The sequence below is a fragment of the Juglans regia genome, chromosome 9, assembly GCF_001411555.2.
Source record: "Juglans regia cultivar Chandler chromosome 9, Walnut 2.0, whole genome shotgun sequence".
Lineage (NCBI taxonomy): Eukaryota > Viridiplantae > Streptophyta > Magnoliopsida > Fagales > Juglandaceae > Juglans > Juglans regia.
In genome coordinates this window covers 23009601-23027273 of record NC_049909.1, presented here as the reverse complement: position 1 = coordinate 23027273, position 17673 = coordinate 23009601, and the positions used below count along the sequence as shown (strand labels likewise).

Sequence of the window (17673 nt, the reverse complement as noted above, 5' to 3'; positions counted from 1 at the left end):
TTGATCTGCCAATTAGCCGCCGGTTCAGATGCTATGCCTATATATACATGATACTCTGCCGACTGTTGTATTTGATCATAAGTAGGGGTGTAAAACGATCAGTCCGGACCGGAGAAACCGACTGGATCAGACCAAATCGAAAAAATATATGATCGGTTTCGATCCAATAAGTAGGGAATTTCAGTCTTCGGTCTGGTTTCGGAGTGGAGATTTCTCAAACCGGACAGGACCAGACCGACCGAATAAAAAATAAAAATAAAAATATATTATATATATTATTTATATAATAATTGTATAATTAACAATATAAAATTTTAAATATATTATTAATACTTGTTAATATTCTATAAATTAACAATATTTTATATATACATTCATCTAACCTATCACTATTAACAATATAAAATTTTAAATATGTTATTAACACTAGTTAATATTCTATGAATTAATTTTTTTTTTTTAGAAGAGACGAAAATCACATGTACAAGAGTGATCCCCTCCCAAATTTATTAAAGAAAAAACCCTCACTTGTGGCAGAGGAAAACCGTAGTAACAATCAAATACGTGAGAAATACAAACAAAACCCAATACCCAAACCTAAAGAATTCTAGAAAAAAAACCAACAAGACTTACTTATGTCTCAAATATGGCAAACCACCCTTATCAAGTCTTAAAAAACATCTAGCTAATTGAGAAAGTTCCGAAGGATAATAATAAGTAGAATTATTTCTCTTAGTACCATCTTTTGCCAAAACATCAGTCACTGCATTGCACTCCCGATATATGTGTCTACTAGTGAACCGTATCTGACCAAGAATGTTCATGATTTCCTCACAGTAATCTTCTAGATACCATAAACCACATCTTCCATTACCAATCCATTGAATAATCAACTTTGAATCCATCTCAATCTTCGTAGCAACACAACCCATACGCCTAGCATGCCTCAAGCCATAAAGCCACTGCATTGCACTCCCAATATATGTGTCTACTAGTGAACCGCATCTGACTAAGAATGTTCATGATTTCCTCACAGTAATCTTCTAGATACCACAAACCACATCTTCCATTACCAATCCATTGAATAATCATCTTTAAATCCATCTCAATATCCATAGCAACACAACCCATACGCCTAACATGCCTCAAGCCATAAAGCAAACTCATAACCTCAGCATGGTTATTAGAGCAGCACTCAATAGGAATAGAAAATCCCAACTAGAACTCACCCTCATGATCTCGAATAACTCCTCCTACCCCTGAAGCTAATTTATATAGTAATTATATAAATTAATAATACAATTTTTATCTAATTTATTATCATTGATCATTAACCATTAATGCTTTCTTAATAATTAGTTGATCGAAAGCAAAATTGACAGCCGAACAAATTTGTTTACACATGATCACAGCATTTTGCATGCATTAGATACATACGTGGAAGCATGAATGTAACAATCCCATCCCAAGCACAGCCACCACACCAACATGCCAAAATTCAACGTGACCATCTCCCCTTACACGTATTTGACATGCACACCCCAAAATCTGCTATAAATTAAGCAGTAATCCCACCTTAGATTTTCATCAAACCATTACAGACCCGAAAGTGCATATTTCATACCTTTCTTTAACAATGACCAGGCTCGCAACTCTAGCAGCTCTCCTTGTAGCCCTTTTGTTCGTAGCCAACGCCGCTGCCTTCCGCACCACCATAACAACCATGGAGATCGACGAGGACATTGACAACCCAAGGCGGCGAGGCGAGGGCTGCCGGGAGCAGATTCAACGCCAGCAAAACCTCAACCACTGCCAGTACTACCTGAGGCAGCAAAGCCGGTCAGGGGGTTATGATGAAGACAACCAGCGGCAGCATTTCAGGCAGTGCTGCCAGCAGCTGAGTCAGATGGACGAGCAGTGCCAGTGTGAGGGGTTGAGGCAGGTGGTGAGGCGGCAGCAGCAGCAGCAGGGTCTCCGGGGTGAGGAAATGGAGGAGATGGTGCAGTCTGCTAGGGACTTGCCAAATGAATGCGGTATCAGCAGCCAGCGCTGTGAAATTCGCAGAAGCTGGTTCTAGATCAGGACATCATGCACCATAATAAGGGTCCCTGTTAGCTCTAGCATTTGTCGCTGGAAGATAACTGGTGACTAGCTTTAGCAACTAGCAAGCACATCCTCGTGTGTAATGCAATATGTATCTTGGCCTTTAAGTAGTTTAGGGCCTTTGTATGTAGGCTTGCTTAAGTAAAATAAAAACTTGTTAAAATAAAATGCCTCGTCTTGCTAATTAACAACGGCTTTCATATATTTGTTTGCCAACCAAACTGGATTATTTTAAGATCTCAGAAGAATCTGGCATTTGATTTGAGTAAAAAATTGTTAATTAAGAAGAAAGGAAAGAAAATATAAAAAGAGAAAAAAAAAAGGTAAATAGATGATTATATTGCCTAATGGCTGATGGTTTGTTTCATTGCCCTTGGCTGAGAAGCAATATGTTGACTGCTTAGATTTTTCTCTCTATTTTGAAGTTGTAGATATCAAAAACCGTCTATGGATGCAGATACAGAATCAAGAAGGTGAAGAAGATATTGAGAGGTTGTACTTAAATATGAAAAATAATTCAAGAACCATATACACCTTAAAACACGAAGCAAGCAGCATGCATTAATTAAGGGAAAGCACGACTTTATTTAAATGACTGATAACATGACCAGAACGTGGCCACTCAACAGTTTCCACAGGATACTACTACTATGCCAGAGCACCAAATTATATAACAAGTTCGTCAAATATTATAAGCCATTACACAACGGGAATTAAACAAGATTAGAAACCACCACGGAGGCGAAGAACAAGGTGCAGAGTGGACTCCTTCTGTATATTGTAATCCGCCAGAGTCCTTCCATCTTCAAGCTGTTTACCCGCAAAGATAAGCCTCTGCTGATCTGGAGGTATTCCTTCTTTGTCCTGAATCTTTGCTTTCACATTATCAATTGTATCAGAACTCTCGACCTCCAAGGTAATGGTCTTCCCAGTCAATGTTTTCACAAAGATCTGCATCCCACCACGCAGGCGCAGCACCAGATGAAGGGTAGACTCCTTCTGAATATTGTAATCTGCAAGAGTCCTCCCGTCTTCAAGCTGCTTGCCTGCAAAGATAAGCCTTTGCTGATCTGGTGGAATACCTTCTTTGTCCTGAATCTTCGCCTTGACATTGTCAATTGTGTCCGAACTCTCGACCTCCAATGTAATGGTTTTTCCGGTCAGAGTCTTCACAAAAATCTGCATCCCTCCTCGCAAACGCAGCACCAAGTGCAAAGTCGATTCCTTTTGAATATTGTAATCGGCTAAGGTCCGTCCATCCTCTAACTGCTTGCCAGCAAAAATCAACCTCTGCTGGTCTGGTGGGATACCTTCTTTGTCTTGAATCTTAGCCTTCACATTATCAATGGTATCGGAGCTCTCAACCTCCAAAGTAATGGTTTTTCCAGTCAAGGTCTTGACAAAAATCTGCATTCCTCCACGCAGACGAAGCACCAAATGCAAGGTGGACTCCTTCTGAATGTTGTAATCGGCTAATGTCCTTCCATCTTCTAATTGCTTCCCAGCAAAGATCAACCTCTGCTGATCCGGTGGGATACCCTCCTTGTCTTGGATCTTTGCCTTGACATTATCTATGGTATCCGAGCTTTCAACTTCCAAGGTTATAGTTTTTCCCGTCAAGGTCTTCACAAAGATTTGCATACCACCGCGGAGGCGGAGCACCAAGTGGAGGGTTGATTCCTTTTGGATGTTGTAATCCGCAAGGGTCCGACCGTCTTCGAGCTGCTTTCCAGCAAAGATAAGCCTCTGCTGGTCTGGTGGGATACCCTCCTTGTCTTGGATCTTAGCCTTGACATTATCAATAGTGTCCGAGCTTTCGACCTCCAAAGTTATGGTTTTTCCAGTAAGGGTTTTAACAAAGATTTGCATACCACCACGGAGACGAAGCACCAAGTGAAGGGTGGATTCCTTTTGGATGTTATAGTCAGCCAAAGTGCGACCATCTTCAAGTTGCTTACCAGCGAAGATGAGCCTTTGCTGGTCTGGTGGGATACCCTCTTTGTCCTGAATTTTGGCTTTTACATTGTCAATGGTGTCAGAGCTTTCCACCTCAAGGGTGATTGTCTTTCCAGTGAGAGTCTTGACAAAGATCTGCATCTGTTTTAATTCCAAATAATTAAAAAAAAAAAAAACAAATTAAAAAAGTGTTTGAATAATTCTGCTCATAAATGTAACAGTCAAAACTGATACTCAGTTTCTTAGAATTGCTTCCGAAGCTGGGACAAGAATTTGAACTCAAAACAAAATGAATAGTCCAAACAGATTCCAAAGTGAAGTAAAATTCATATTCCCTTTCCTCAATATTACTCGCGAATCTCAACTCACAACTTGAACCACTAACCCAGACATCAATGTAAGGGTTTTTTCAGAATTTTCAATCATTATTGCTCAAAAATAACCACTACCCTATTTTCTTTCATCATCAAACACAGACCTCCATACCCCAATTCACATGTATTGAAAATTATTAGACTTCTCAATCAACCAAATGAAATATATTCCGGAGATAACCATTACGCTTGTAAAAATCATCGAAACCATTTATCATATCAATCCACGATGCGACTACCACGATCTATTCACGAAGGCGTACAAACCACTAAAAATCCTAACATCGTCTCAGCGGTGAAGAAGAAAAAAGTAAATAGAAAATGGTATCTGGCTAAAAAATCTAATTTTTTTTTTAGATCCCGATCAAAATCAAACTTCCTCAAAATTTCAAAATTAAAGAAAAATACGTTAAGAATCTAACAAGAAGATCCACAAACACTAAATAAAGCTACGAGTCGTATGAAAATGCACCGGTCCGCAGGAAATATAACAAAATTGACGACCACAATTAGAAAATCGAAAAAATGCATCCATCAAGAACAATTTGAGAGATCTGAGAATATCGATTCTACCGAAAAACGATAAAATATATTTAAAGCAAAAGATAAGGAAACGAGATTCGGAAAATACCTTGAGAGCGTTTTGAAAAAGGCTGCGCTTGAGATTTCTTATATTTTTATCTTCTTGCAGTTATGGAGATTAGGGATCTGAGGTGCTTTCTTTATAGGTGGGATTGCCGACTCGTTTGAGGAGGAAATCACTCAATCAGTAGGATTGTGCCACGTGTTAATTGTAGTCGCCTACACGCTAAGATTATATTTGTCTCTCTGATAATACGCCAGTTACGCCACGCTTCTTCTGAAATGAGGGCGTGCACGCGCCTTTTTCATCCAACTAATGCTCCACGAACCTACCCACGCCTCCGTATTTATTTGAAAAACATTTTAGTAAAAAGTTTATAAAGATAGGTATTTTGTTACGCTACATTATATTATAAATTTTTTTGTTGACCGGATACATTATGAGATATCCTCGTATCAAACATAACATCATAAATTAAAATAATATATTTTAAGCTTCACCAATATATTATTTTTTTTTGTGATTGGTATGGTATTTACTATTATTGATATTCTCTATAGATAAACGTCCAATAGATAACATTCTCTATCTAAATAAAGACTCAATCTCACCCTTCATAAAAAGAGATGACTCAATCTCTATAGACAAACTTTCGAGAGACATACTCTTTTTTATTTTATTTTAATTAACAATAAGGAAACCAAAAAAGAAAGCAGTAAAATAGATGCAAAAAAGAACAGATTATAGTTTGGGCTAACTTCGATAGACTTCATAATTTGTGATGGCCCGTGAATGCAATACATTTGTCTATTTTCAACCACAAATATCATATCTGAAAGGTCTGGTGGTGGCGAGTCCGGTGATCTGGTGCGTGTGTTGAGAAATGTTGTTGGAAGGGGTGGCGCCTGAGGATTGCGCGCTGTGATTTTTGCAAAACCACCACTTTTTTAGAATAATTTTCAACTTGTGAATCTGCTTGTGCCGCGCGTGTCTCTCGGGAATTGTCGAAAAACTATAGATATGTATTTTTCAACCTTGAAAATAAAATAAAACTAAACAAAAGAAATTTTGATAGACAATGTGAGTGAATGAAGGAAGGATGGAAGAATAGGGAGGATGAAGAAGCCGAAGCCTCCTCCCCCTCCGGTGAAAATCAAGTATGAAACCCTTGATTTTTTACGAGAGTGAGAGGAGGCGCTTAAGGTTTTTTCTCATTGTATTATAAAATTATAAAGTAGTTTACTAGTTCTAATCTATTATATTATAAACTTATAAAATATATCTAATGTATTATATTAAATTACAAAAATTTATAAATTTATTTTTATAAAATATCTACGTGCTAGTATTTTAGACAAATGTTAACAATATACAAATTGGTTTTTAAAAATTAAATTTAAAAATTGTGTTTAATCATAAATTTCATATTGTAAATTTATTTTTTTGTAAAATAAATTTGACAAATTGTATTAAATTATATCAATTTATAAATTTATTTTTTTGACATTAAATGAAGCATTTTTCTTTATTTTATGCCATCATATTGTAATTCTAACGTTGAATATTTTTATTAAATAAATGATAGGCTGATAACAATACTTGTAAAAAAAAAGGTTGATAACAATATAAGCACTTTTTCACAACTACATATTAAATTATTAATTTTTTAATTAAATTATCTAATTTGAATGGATCTAAATTAAAAAATATTTCACGAATATTTCTATAAAAAGAATGTTTTAATTGTCTACTAATTGTTTTTATTTTTATTTTTATTTTTAAAATGATGCAGAGATATACCTTCACCATTTAAAAGATAATTTAATATTTAATTTTTTGAAAAATCAAATCTAAAAAATATTTTTACACTCCAACTTGTAAATAAAACATGATTAAGAGCACTAGCATTGGCCAATGCCTAGCCAAATTTTGGTTAAGTAGCTCAAAAGTAGTCTGGATTAGAATAATCAAAATTTTAAAGCTCCACTTTTAAGCTACAATAAATTCATTCATTTATCCAAATTTGATCGGTTATTATTTATCTTTAAAATAATATTTTACTCTAAAAGTATTCTCAATGATGAATAATTAGGTTGAGGAAAAAAATAAATAGAAAACAATAAATTTTAAGTGAATATGGGCGGGTAAAAAATTTTTGTATCCATCTAGATCTGATTACGGATCCGGTTTTTAACCTGGTTTTCCATAACCCCTTTTTTTTTTCCCTTATTCTTCTTCTTAAAAACACTATTTTTGTTGCAAATTTGATAATACAAGTTGTTTGATCAGTAATTATACATAAAATATTCAACAATGTTATTTATTTTTCATTGTTATGTGTTAGTTTAATTAGTTGTGATGTATTATTATTTATTTTGTTATTTGTAAATTTATGTTTTGCATTGTGATGTAAAAAAACAATATTATCTATTTTGCATTTTTACTTATTTTGTTCATTAATTTATTTGTTATAAAAATATTTTAAAAAGTATTTAAATTATTATTTTTTTAAAATTTGGGCAATTTAAGCATATGTCAGAATTTTTTTTTTGAAAGCATTATAAAAACATTTTTTTTTAAGTTTTAATTTTTTTTAAAAGAAAAAGTATTAAAAACCTGGATATCCGGATTTATAGTAAAAAAAAGTGAAAAATCTGGATATCCGATTACAATCCAGATTGAATCTGATTATCCATCCAGATTATTTCTCGATTAATCCGAGCGGGTTGAATTGGATCCGAAAATGGCTCTAGATCCGATCCAACCGAAAGATCCGATTGGGTTCTCGTCTGAATAAAATCATGTTGATTGGTTTACAAGTCAGTTTAACAACTCTCAAAGTTGATCGAAACCGATCACCCAACCATAATGTTTTTCTTTCTCCTCAAACCCTAGCCACCGTTCTTCCTCTCCACTTGTTGTCCCTATTTTTCATATTTGTTTGTCTTCACTTGTGGCCCAAGACCGTTAAGATCTAGAGGAAGAAGAGAATCCTCAAGATCCCTCCAACTCTTAACCAGTTTACCAAACCCTTGACAAGAACCTAGTAACAAACTTGTTGAAGATGCTTCTCAAGTACAGACCTGAGGATAAGGTTGCAAAGGAGGAGCGCCTCTTGAAAAGAGCTTGGGCAGAGGCCAAAGGAAAACACGTAGAAGCAAAGAAGCCTATTGTAGTGAAATATGGTCTCAAGCTGACGTCTACAGCAAGTTGACTGGCTGAGGGCCTTAATATAGGGAGCCATGAAAGAAGCTAGCCCTTTAAATCTTGGTTATATTATATTCTTCTCCTACTTCAAGAGTTATTGAAAATCTCATTAAAGGTCAAACCACCACCTACTTTTTCCTCCCAATATCATTATTTCATCTCCCATAGCACCCTTTCAAATTAAATTGAGAGAGAGAGAGAGGAGGAGAGTAGTCAGTTATGGTTAGTTTAGGAAGAAATTATTCTCTCTTTTGCAATTGTCCATAAGATTTTTGTTCGTTCAAGATTTTTGCTGTCGTCTAAGTCTTTTTGCCCTCCAATATGTATGGCTGGAACGAACGAGCAGAAGCAGAACAACTGATTTTGAACCGACCTGAATTTTACGGGTCGGGCCGGGTTGAATTAGTGTGCCCTTTCTTACGGGTCAAGTCGGGTTGGACCCAAATCTGGTTTGGGCGGGTCTGTGTGCAGGCCTACCTAACAGGAAGGCGGAAGGGAAGGATAATGCATGAGCATGCGTTATGGGACATTTCTTTCTATCTGCGATTAGCTATCAAAGTGATGGAACAAGAGCTCGAGTAAAACAGCTGTGGACAGTTGTATGCAAATCTGGAAAGAGAATCAATTTGGATTTATCAGTACCAGAACACTTGATACCTACAACATAACCCATGCGAGTGGACATAGGAGCATTTGCTATATATCTGCCTGCTGTTGATCTTTTCTTTTCAAGGTTCGCCGAACGCTCGTCCGAACTTCAGGAATTACTATTCTCTAGGTTCGGAAAAGCTCTGGTAGATGGGCATTGGTCAGCTTTGTCCTCTTAGTGATCTCGTGCTTCTTCTTCTTCGGCTTCTGCTTTGAGGAAATGCCATGAACCTCTGACCGGGCCCTCCTTTGAGCAGTGTTGGTGGCAGGTTTCATCCCGTTCTTCTGTAGATCCCTCTCGATATCTATCATATCACGAGGCAGTTCAATTCCCCGAAACAGCTGTTTGAGGTCATCATCCACCTTCAGGGGCACCCTGGGATCATTTGGGTAAGCAATGTCTTCCTGTGAATCGAAGTTTGATAGCAGCCAAATCTGACCCGCAGCTTTCAAAGCCTAAAGGAAGAAAAAAAATTCAACAAATTTTATTGCCTAAAGGAAGAAAAATAGGTAAATAGTACCAACGTGTAAATAATGTTTCACGTTATAGGCAACTAGTCCATTACTACCACCATGACGTTTTTTTGTTGAAAATTGAAGAAGCCTTTGCTTTTAAGATAAATGGAAAATCAAGATAAGAAGGAATTTCCTCAGAGCTGAAACAAAGAGCAAGCAAGATAGACAATAAAAGAAATGGAGAAAAAACAAAAAAAACAACTCTCCTTTTTCTAAAAGACAAGTAGAATAAGCGGACATACAAAAACCAAAAGAAAATCAACGAGGAATCGCCTCACTCCCAAAATACACCTCCAAAAGCCACACTTCCTATTTTTTGTAAGGAAAATCTATTTGTGAAACTAATCTAATCTAACATTTAAAGGTATAAAACATATAGATATTTCAATGGCTTCTTTCAAAAGCAAGAATACTTTGTGATATTCCGGATTGTTGTAGATATGTGTTAAGTCCCACCTTGGGCATGCAACTTTTAGGATATAACGTCAATGTAGTAAGCTTTTTGGATGGTAACATACTCTTGACTTGATCTCCAAGGCCATTTATCACCTTTTTCTTCCTGATAAGTTCTAAGGCCATTTAACACATTAATACTACAGAATTTGCTCCTTTTTTATTGATGACAATTCAAAAACTAGAACCTTTTGCTTCATCATACTAAGCAAAAGAGTTCTCAGTTCCACCTTGTTAGCAACTCTGACACTAAGGGAATGCAGGAAATCACTAATTGATGGGATTTTCAAATCCCACCATTAAACTGTTACCAGCCACCTTTGAACCAAATTGGTGACTTGTATACAGAGAATCAAATCAATAGAACTCAAAGGTTTGTTCAGCAGCTTTCCATGCAATATGAGACTCTTTCCTTGCAACCTTTCTTTATCAATCAGTTTTTTATAGGCTAGGGATAATCATTCACCTCCCAAGTTCCTCCTCTCTCATGTGTTCAATGCAAAACTGCCCCTTACAGAAATGGGAGGCTCAAGGCACACCCCTAGGTTAAAAGAAACCCTGATTTTTCAGAGACTAGTATAAACAAAATTCAGTTGGTATTCTCAAAATGTGAATATTAAGAAGTAGAAGTTCATAAAACAAAATGAGACATAAACATATAGCATGTACCTGCAAGTCTTCCATCACCGTTGGATATGCATCTTTAAGATCAATGACTGCTATGCCCTCCAGAAATTTCCTTATTAAGTGAAGAAGTTGAGTCTTGTCCTTCAGATCGTGCTTGGACTGCATATGAAATAAGAAAAGTCAAAATGCCATCTACCATGAAAGAGATGTAAAGAAAAAGGATTATTTACAGCTTGAATGGTAAAGCCAAAAAGGTATCAGTTTATAAAAGTATGCGGCAACGTAAGTTTATCAGTTTACCTTGTAAGAGAAACGCTTCCCATCATAGTTCACTTTCGGGTTATTCCTCAAACTGTCAAAGACAGCTTTGTTGGCATTCGTGTCAACATAGCAGGTTTCATTTATTTGCTCAGGTGTGAAGGCTTGCCTGGTCTGCAAACATGAACAGGATTAAATTGTTTGTTAATAGCTTTACCTAGTCCTGAAAGGCCACTATAACAGTATAACTCATGTTGACATTTAATGATCTCATAAACCAGAAGGGGAAGGGCTGATGCAGTTGGATTGACAGATGCTGAGATATCTCGACGACTCAGCATCTATCAATCCTCCTCCTGCATCAAGGGGTGACACACCTATAAGTATTTTAAACTAAACCATAACCACAGATTACCCACAAATATATAGACTTTACAATTACCTTCAATTGGGAGTACGACTGTCTATCAAGTATTATCCGTTTTTCCCATAATATCAAGGCCATACGAACAAGGCTTTAAGGCTGCCCAATTATTTGAGGAAAAGGGTACTGTTTGACTTGTGTGGAAAATGACAAAACCATCAAAGAGACCAGTGGAGTCACAGATAATAACACAATTCTGGACTAAGCCATCTTGCTTTTTTTTCCAAACATGACTTTAGCCTGAATTTCTTAAAAAAAGGACCTATGAAGGCCTAATATCCCCAATTCAGGTCACTGGTACACAAAATAATTGTAACATTGTCATAAAGAGAAATACCACTTTTTATCAACAAAAGAAAAAAAAACAGCGAAAGAGAATTATCAATAATAGTGTAACAATGCAATGAAAGGCTAGGCCACATATTGGCTAATACTCCAAGTGGACTGGTAAAAATTGAAACTTCTTGGAACATCAACTCCAAGAACTTCTCCCTCCCATTCACAAGCCATCGTCACCCTTTCATAAATGTTGAGTATTGGAGTCTCCTCCAACTCCTCATGGGCCACTAATTCCATTGTAACATGGCTCAAGATTAGCAAAGCTCAAATCCCACAACTTGCATTTTTTATTATAAAATAAAGTTACACAAATCTAAGTTTGATTAAAAAATATCTAACTTTGAAGAAAAATCAATGAAAAAACTTATAGACCGTCTTCTAGAGGAAACTCACAGCCTTTCAATCATCACAGCAATGAGAAACACAAATATCGCAATAGGAATAAATATTTGCATCGGCTAACAATACATATGGATATATAAAAGATGGAAAAGCTGGGTTTAAACCTCTAGCAGTAGATCTATAACACGCTTAATCTGAGCTCCTACAGGGGCTTTCCGAATGCTGTTGATATGTTGAAGTCTCTCTGTGTCATTAGAAAATTTGACAGCAGGAGCAGGGGTTCTTGCATTAGCTGACGGTGCTGCAGGTACAAATGTGGATTTTTTGTTTGTGGCCTTATTAGATGCTGCAATGCTTGTGAGGGTTGACTGGCATTTCTCTTGCTGCTTCTTGAATTTATCTAATTGTTCTTGCAATGCCATATAAACCTAAAAAAGTTAACTTTTAGTATGTGCTGCTACAACCAACCATTAACATGCAAAACTATGAACTAAAAGAATAAAAGCTTTTACGCGCAATATGGTAAAATTGGCAAGAATTAAAATGTAACTGAGTAAATGGCTTGAATGAAACTTGTGTCATAACATGGAAAATTCAAGAAAGACCACAGTATTAATAATTGAAAGAAACTCAGGAAGAGTATTCTTGCTATGGCTCAGGGCCCGAAAGTCCTCTTGAGTCCTCCGGTGGATACAGCGATAAGACTAGGGTGAGTTTGGTTGCCAAACTCATCTCAACTCATCTCAACTCATCTCAACTCATCATTATAACTTTTTCAAATTCCAATACAAAATATAATAAACAATTCAATTTTTTCAAATTCCAAAATAATAATAATATTAAAAAATAATATTCTAACAATATTTTATCATCTCAACTCAACTCAATTCAACTCACTTCAACATCCAAACACAACCTAAGTGCATCTGAGAGAAGTCCCTTCAGGAAATTTTTTACTCGTCTCAAAAGGAACTGCAGCTTTATTTTGGAAAGGAACAGGTGCTAACACTTCATTAAAGAATCAAACAGAAGGAAATTCTGGAAAGCAGTTGATGAATGCTCGATCAGATCCAAGAAGATACTAAGAGAGTAATTCAATAACACTGTGGCAACGGACACAGGGCATGCCAGTCCCTGTGGAAAGACCCACTCACGATATACTAAAGGGCAACTAGCATCATCCACTTGAATTTCCCAGAATCATTAAATAAAAATATTTATTTTCTATCAAGGAACAATCACCAAATCTAATACACATATCGTACAATACCCCCCCCCCCCCCAAAAAAAAAAAAAAAAAAAAAAGAAAAGAAAACAGTTTCAGAAATTTTAAAAAAAAAAATCCTATATATTCAGAATACAAAAACAAACCCAATTAGAAATTTAAAAAAAGAGTCATTCTATACAACATCCCCACTGTAGCTCAACCTCAACACACCAGCTGACCTGTATTTTGTTTTTAATGAAACATGCGTTTTAGTAGAACCAATTGTAAAAATCAAAATACAATTTCCACCCCAGCATTCCCCCCCCCCCCCAAGGCGTCTCTTCCGCTTGGCTTCGTTGCACAGTGCTTCTCACCGCTTCTGAACGCCGCTGTCTGGTGCCGCCGACAAGGGTAAAAACTGACCAAAAGAAGTGTTTTTTTCTCTCCATTCCGTTTCCGTTTCTCAGCATGAATCATTTCGTGTGTTTTTGTGTTTCTTGGATTTGCGGGTTTGTGTTTGTTGGATTGTGCTTTTTGTGTATTTTGGTTGCTGATTTTGGGTATTTTCTTGTTATTAGTTTCTTCTCAGCCACTGTTTGTTTATGTTTTTGGATACTTGCTTGGTTGTTGAGAAAATGTAGGGAAGATCTCAATCCAAATTGTTTGGTTGTTTCTGCTAAGAAAACTTTTCCTTTTAAGTTTTCTGATTGACAAATGGTGCCTTGATGTAAGCTATTTTTGGGAGATGTCATGTTTATTTTCTGTTTGAAGTCATTTATGTTGGTATATTTTTTATTTGCTATTTTCCTCACCTTACATCCCACATCCCACACTAACAAAGAAATAATTTAATGTTGTAACCATAGTGGTGATAATATTTATTTGCTGCAATAACTGGTGGGGTTGCTTAATTGATGTGAGTAGATTATTTCTTTCACACCAGCTAAAAATAGACAATGCCCCATTTGTTATGCCTCTTGTATACACCGATCATGCAAAACTAGACACTTAATTAGCCCACCAAAAAGCATTATGTATCTTTGAATTATTATTTTTTTTTTCTTTTTGGGTTTGCCTGTGAAGAACTTTAATTGAGGCTTTTGTGGTAATTGAATGAAACGAAGGTTGTTGTACTTGTGCAGACCATAAAATACTTACTTTCGAGATGCATCAGAAAATTTAGAATGTGGGTGACTTCTGAATTGATCAATCTGCATGAAAATTCTTTGGACTGTTTGATGTTTGATGGGCAATAAGCAAATTCTGGACAAGTTCAGATGTGAGGGATCCATGCCATGGAAAAAAAGAAGAAGAGAAAGGATAATGAATCCAGATCGTCATGGTGAAAAGTTATCAAAACAGGATTGGACCTACTTTGGAATCAAAGCTAATCATCTTTGAATATTTATCTTTAGAGTGTTTGAGAAAAGTGTAGTCGAAGTGAAGTTTTCAACTCCAAAGGAGCTGAATGATATTCTATTTATTTGTTGGACTAGTTGCTGATTTTTTTCATACATTTTTTTTTATAGACTGTGATTGAGATCTAATTTGAGTCTTTTGTTGAATGCAACATTGTTTACTCCTGCACGTATCAGTTGGTTTGGTTGCTGATATTAATTGTTGTTCCCAAACTTAGTTGAAATAGTGTGATGGGTGAGGACGAAGATAGAAGGTGCTTTCAAACCACGCCAACATTTTGGCAATTCCATTTCAAACGTATCAACTACAGATGATGATGATTGACTCGATGTCATAAGTGATCTACATGAGAATCATAGGTGACAGTGAAAACAAGCTGAAGACGAAGGTATTGAATCAGCTTGTACACTCCAAAGATGCTATTGGAAATTATTGATGAAATTTCCCAACATGGAGACAAATTATCCATTTACTTTTTCTTGAATTTAGGAGCAGAAGTTCAACAATAAAGCTCATACAGTACTCACACAGACAAGAACATGCTAGGATGAGGGGGAACAAAACCTGGGACTTCAAAATTCATTACATTTATCCAGAAGAGCAGTAGATAACCCAAGACCAAGAGCAGATCTAACGCTCCAATGGAAGGCCCAAACCACATGACCTAAACTCCAAAAGGACTAGTCAATGATAAAATTGGGAGTCCCATTAGAACCTTATGAGTAAGAGCTTCTCATTTCCAAACAATGTGGGATCTCATACACTACTTACTCTTATTTTTATCATATGGGGTATCACAATCTAAACCTCTTAAATTTCCGACGTTCTCGTCGGGCCAGTCCATCTTAGGTGGCACGGCTCAAATCCCATATTTCTGGCTAGGATAGACTTTGATACCATTTGCAACGCCTCAATGGAAGGCCCAAACCACATGACTTATACTCCAAAATGACTAGTCAATGATACAATTGGAGCCCCATTAAAACCTTATAAAGAACAAAAACTTCTTATTTGCAGGCAATGTGGGATCCCATACACTACCTACCATTATCCTTATCATATGGGGTATCACAACAAAACAGAGCAATAGATGCCTATTCTTCTATCCAGACCATAAGTAGAATAAGATACCAGACCACAGCATATGGCTGCCACTACCAAATCATGCATCTTGAACAGTATATTTGTTCCAAGCAAATCATGTATAGTGAATGGCTTAATTGTGATCAATGAACCAAGACTTGTTTCTAATCTGAAAATAGACTCAAAAGGAAAAGGACGCACATAGAATTTTATATATTTTTCATAGACAAAAATACTGTTTTATTTTTACCAGCCAAAAAGAGCAGCAATTCTAATTCTCTACATTGTTGGTGTACACATCCGACCGATATGCAAATAGAATAAAACAATTTCATACCCAGAAGATATCAACGTGACTCTTTGAGAAGACTGTAAACAACAGGAATTTAAGAAAGATTGTATACCCTACTCTAATCTCGATCTAATCCATCCTGAACAGCATGCAAACTCCCAAGTTTAGAATGCCCATATCGTGAAGCTGCAAAAGCATATGATCCCACCACTGCAACAAGGACACCAAGGACCAAAGAAAAGAGCTGGAAGTTTGCAAGCAACTCAACTCAGACCTCGCTATCTTTTGAGTGACAATAAACCTGGCTAACAACCTAACCCGTTGATATTAGCTATCCAACTACATTATTTCTTTTCTTATTTAATGATTCCAACTTCATTCTCCTAATATCTCATTTGCAAATTTATTTCTTAGCATATTAAACCCATTATCAATATAAAAGCAATCCAAATTAACTAGTATAATGAAAGTGTTCTCGCTGAGTGGATAGTATATAGATATAGATTTTTTTTATTTTTTTTTTATTACAAGTGTAATGAATCCCACTATAAATAATGCGTTCAGTTTTTACACGTTGTTAAGTTTTTTACACCAAGTTTAGAATAAAGCTACGAGTCGTATAACAAAATTGACCACCACAATTAGAAAATCGAAAAAATGCATCTATCAAGAACAATTTGAAAGATCAGAAAATATCGATTCTAACGAAAAACGATAAAAATATCTTTAAAGCAAAATATAACGAAACGAGATCGGAGGTTCGGAAAATACCTTGAGAGAGTTTTGAACAAAGCTGCGCTTGAGATTTCTGATATTTTTATCTTCTTGCAATTCTGAAGGTTAGGGATCTATTCTGAGGTGCTATCTGTATAGGTGGGATTGCTGACTCGTTTGGGGAGGAAATCAGTACGCTTCTTCTGAAATGCGGGCGTTCACGCGCTTTTTCATCCACCTAATGCTCCACGAAACTAGCCAAGCCTCCGTATTTATTGGGAAAACATTTGAAGTTAAAACTTAAAAAAAATTGTAAGAATTAGGTAAGATTAATTAAAATAAATTATAAAAATAAATGAATTCTTAATAAAAAGTTTATAAAGATAGGTATTTTGTTACACTACATTATATTATAAAATTATAGAGTAGTTTATTAGTTCTAATCTATTATATTATAAACTTATAAAATAGATCTACTATATTATATTAAATTACACAAATTTATAAATTTATTTTTATGAAATATCTCGGTGCCAATATTTTAGACAAATGTTAACGATATACAAATTGGTTTTTAAAAATTAAATTTATAAATTGTGTTTAACCATATATTTTATATTGTAAATTTAATTTATTTGATAGATTGTATTAAATTATATCAATTTATAAATTTATTTATTTTTACATTAAATGAAGCATTTTTCTTTATTTTATGCCATCATATTGTAATTCTAACTGTGAATATTTTTATTTCATAAATGATAAGCTGATAACAATAGTTACAATACTTGTAAAAAAAAAAAAAAAAGGTTGATAACAATATAAGCACTTTTTCACAACTACATATTAAATTATTAATTTTTTTAATTAAATTATCTAATTTGAATGGATCTAAATTTAAAAATATTTCACGAATAGTTCTATAAAAAGTATGTTTTAATTATCTACTAATTATTTTTATTTTTATTTTTAAAAAAATGCAGAGATATACCTTCACCATTTAAAAGATAATTTAACATTTAATTTTTTGAAAAATCAAATCAAAAAAATATTTTTACACTCCAACTTGCAAATGATAATAATTAAGAGCACTAGCATTGGCCAATGCCAAGCAAAATACCAGTGCCT

The 17673-nt window shown here is 35.3% G+C and overlaps 3 protein-coding genes across 4 annotated transcripts; 1 reads left to right on the top strand and 2 right to left on the bottom strand.

Annotated features, from left to right (window-relative positions):
• Nucleotides 1-1583: 1583 nt before the first annotated feature.
• LOC108993506 (2S sulfur-rich seed storage protein 2) lies at nucleotides 1584-2305 on the top strand. The gene has a single exon (XM_018968462.2). It carries the CDS (start codon nucleotides 1637-1639, stop codon nucleotides 2075-2077), a length of 441 nt encoding a protein of 146 aa, XP_018824007.1. The 5' UTR covers nucleotides 1584-1636; the 3' UTR covers nucleotides 2078-2305.
• Nucleotides 2306-2632: 327 nt separating this feature from the next.
• Nucleotides 2633-5170, bottom strand: LOC108993496 (polyubiquitin). Its single transcript, XM_018968433.1, has 2 exons — nucleotides 5065-5170; nucleotides 2633-4200 (listed from the first exon to the last, which is right to left on the bottom strand). The coding sequence occupies exon 2, from the start codon at nucleotides 4198-4200 to the stop codon at nucleotides 2827-2829; it is 1374 nt and encodes a 457-aa protein (XP_018823978.1). The 5' UTR covers nucleotides 5065-5170; the 3' UTR covers nucleotides 2633-2826.
• Nucleotides 5171-8792: 3622 nt separating this feature from the next.
• LOC108993503 (transcription initiation factor IIE subunit beta-like) lies at nucleotides 8793-16794 on the bottom strand. 2 transcript variants are annotated; one of them, XM_018968448.2, is made up of 5 exons: nucleotides 16603-16794; nucleotides 11995-12258; nucleotides 10768-10899; nucleotides 10510-10626; nucleotides 8793-9327 (listed from the first exon to the last, which is right to left on the bottom strand). In XM_018968448.2, exons 2-5 carry the CDS (start codon nucleotides 12250-12252, stop codon nucleotides 8998-9000), a joined length of 837 nt encoding a protein of 278 aa, XP_018823993.1. In that variant the 5' UTR covers nucleotides 12253-12258; nucleotides 16603-16794; the 3' UTR covers nucleotides 8793-8997. The 2 variants fall into 2 exon arrangements, with proteins under 2 accessions (XP_018823993.1, XP_035549834.1); XM_035693941.1 differs by lacking the exon at nucleotides 16603-16794 and adding an exon at nucleotides 15944-16044.
• Between the last annotated feature and the right edge of the window lie 879 nt (nucleotides 16795-17673).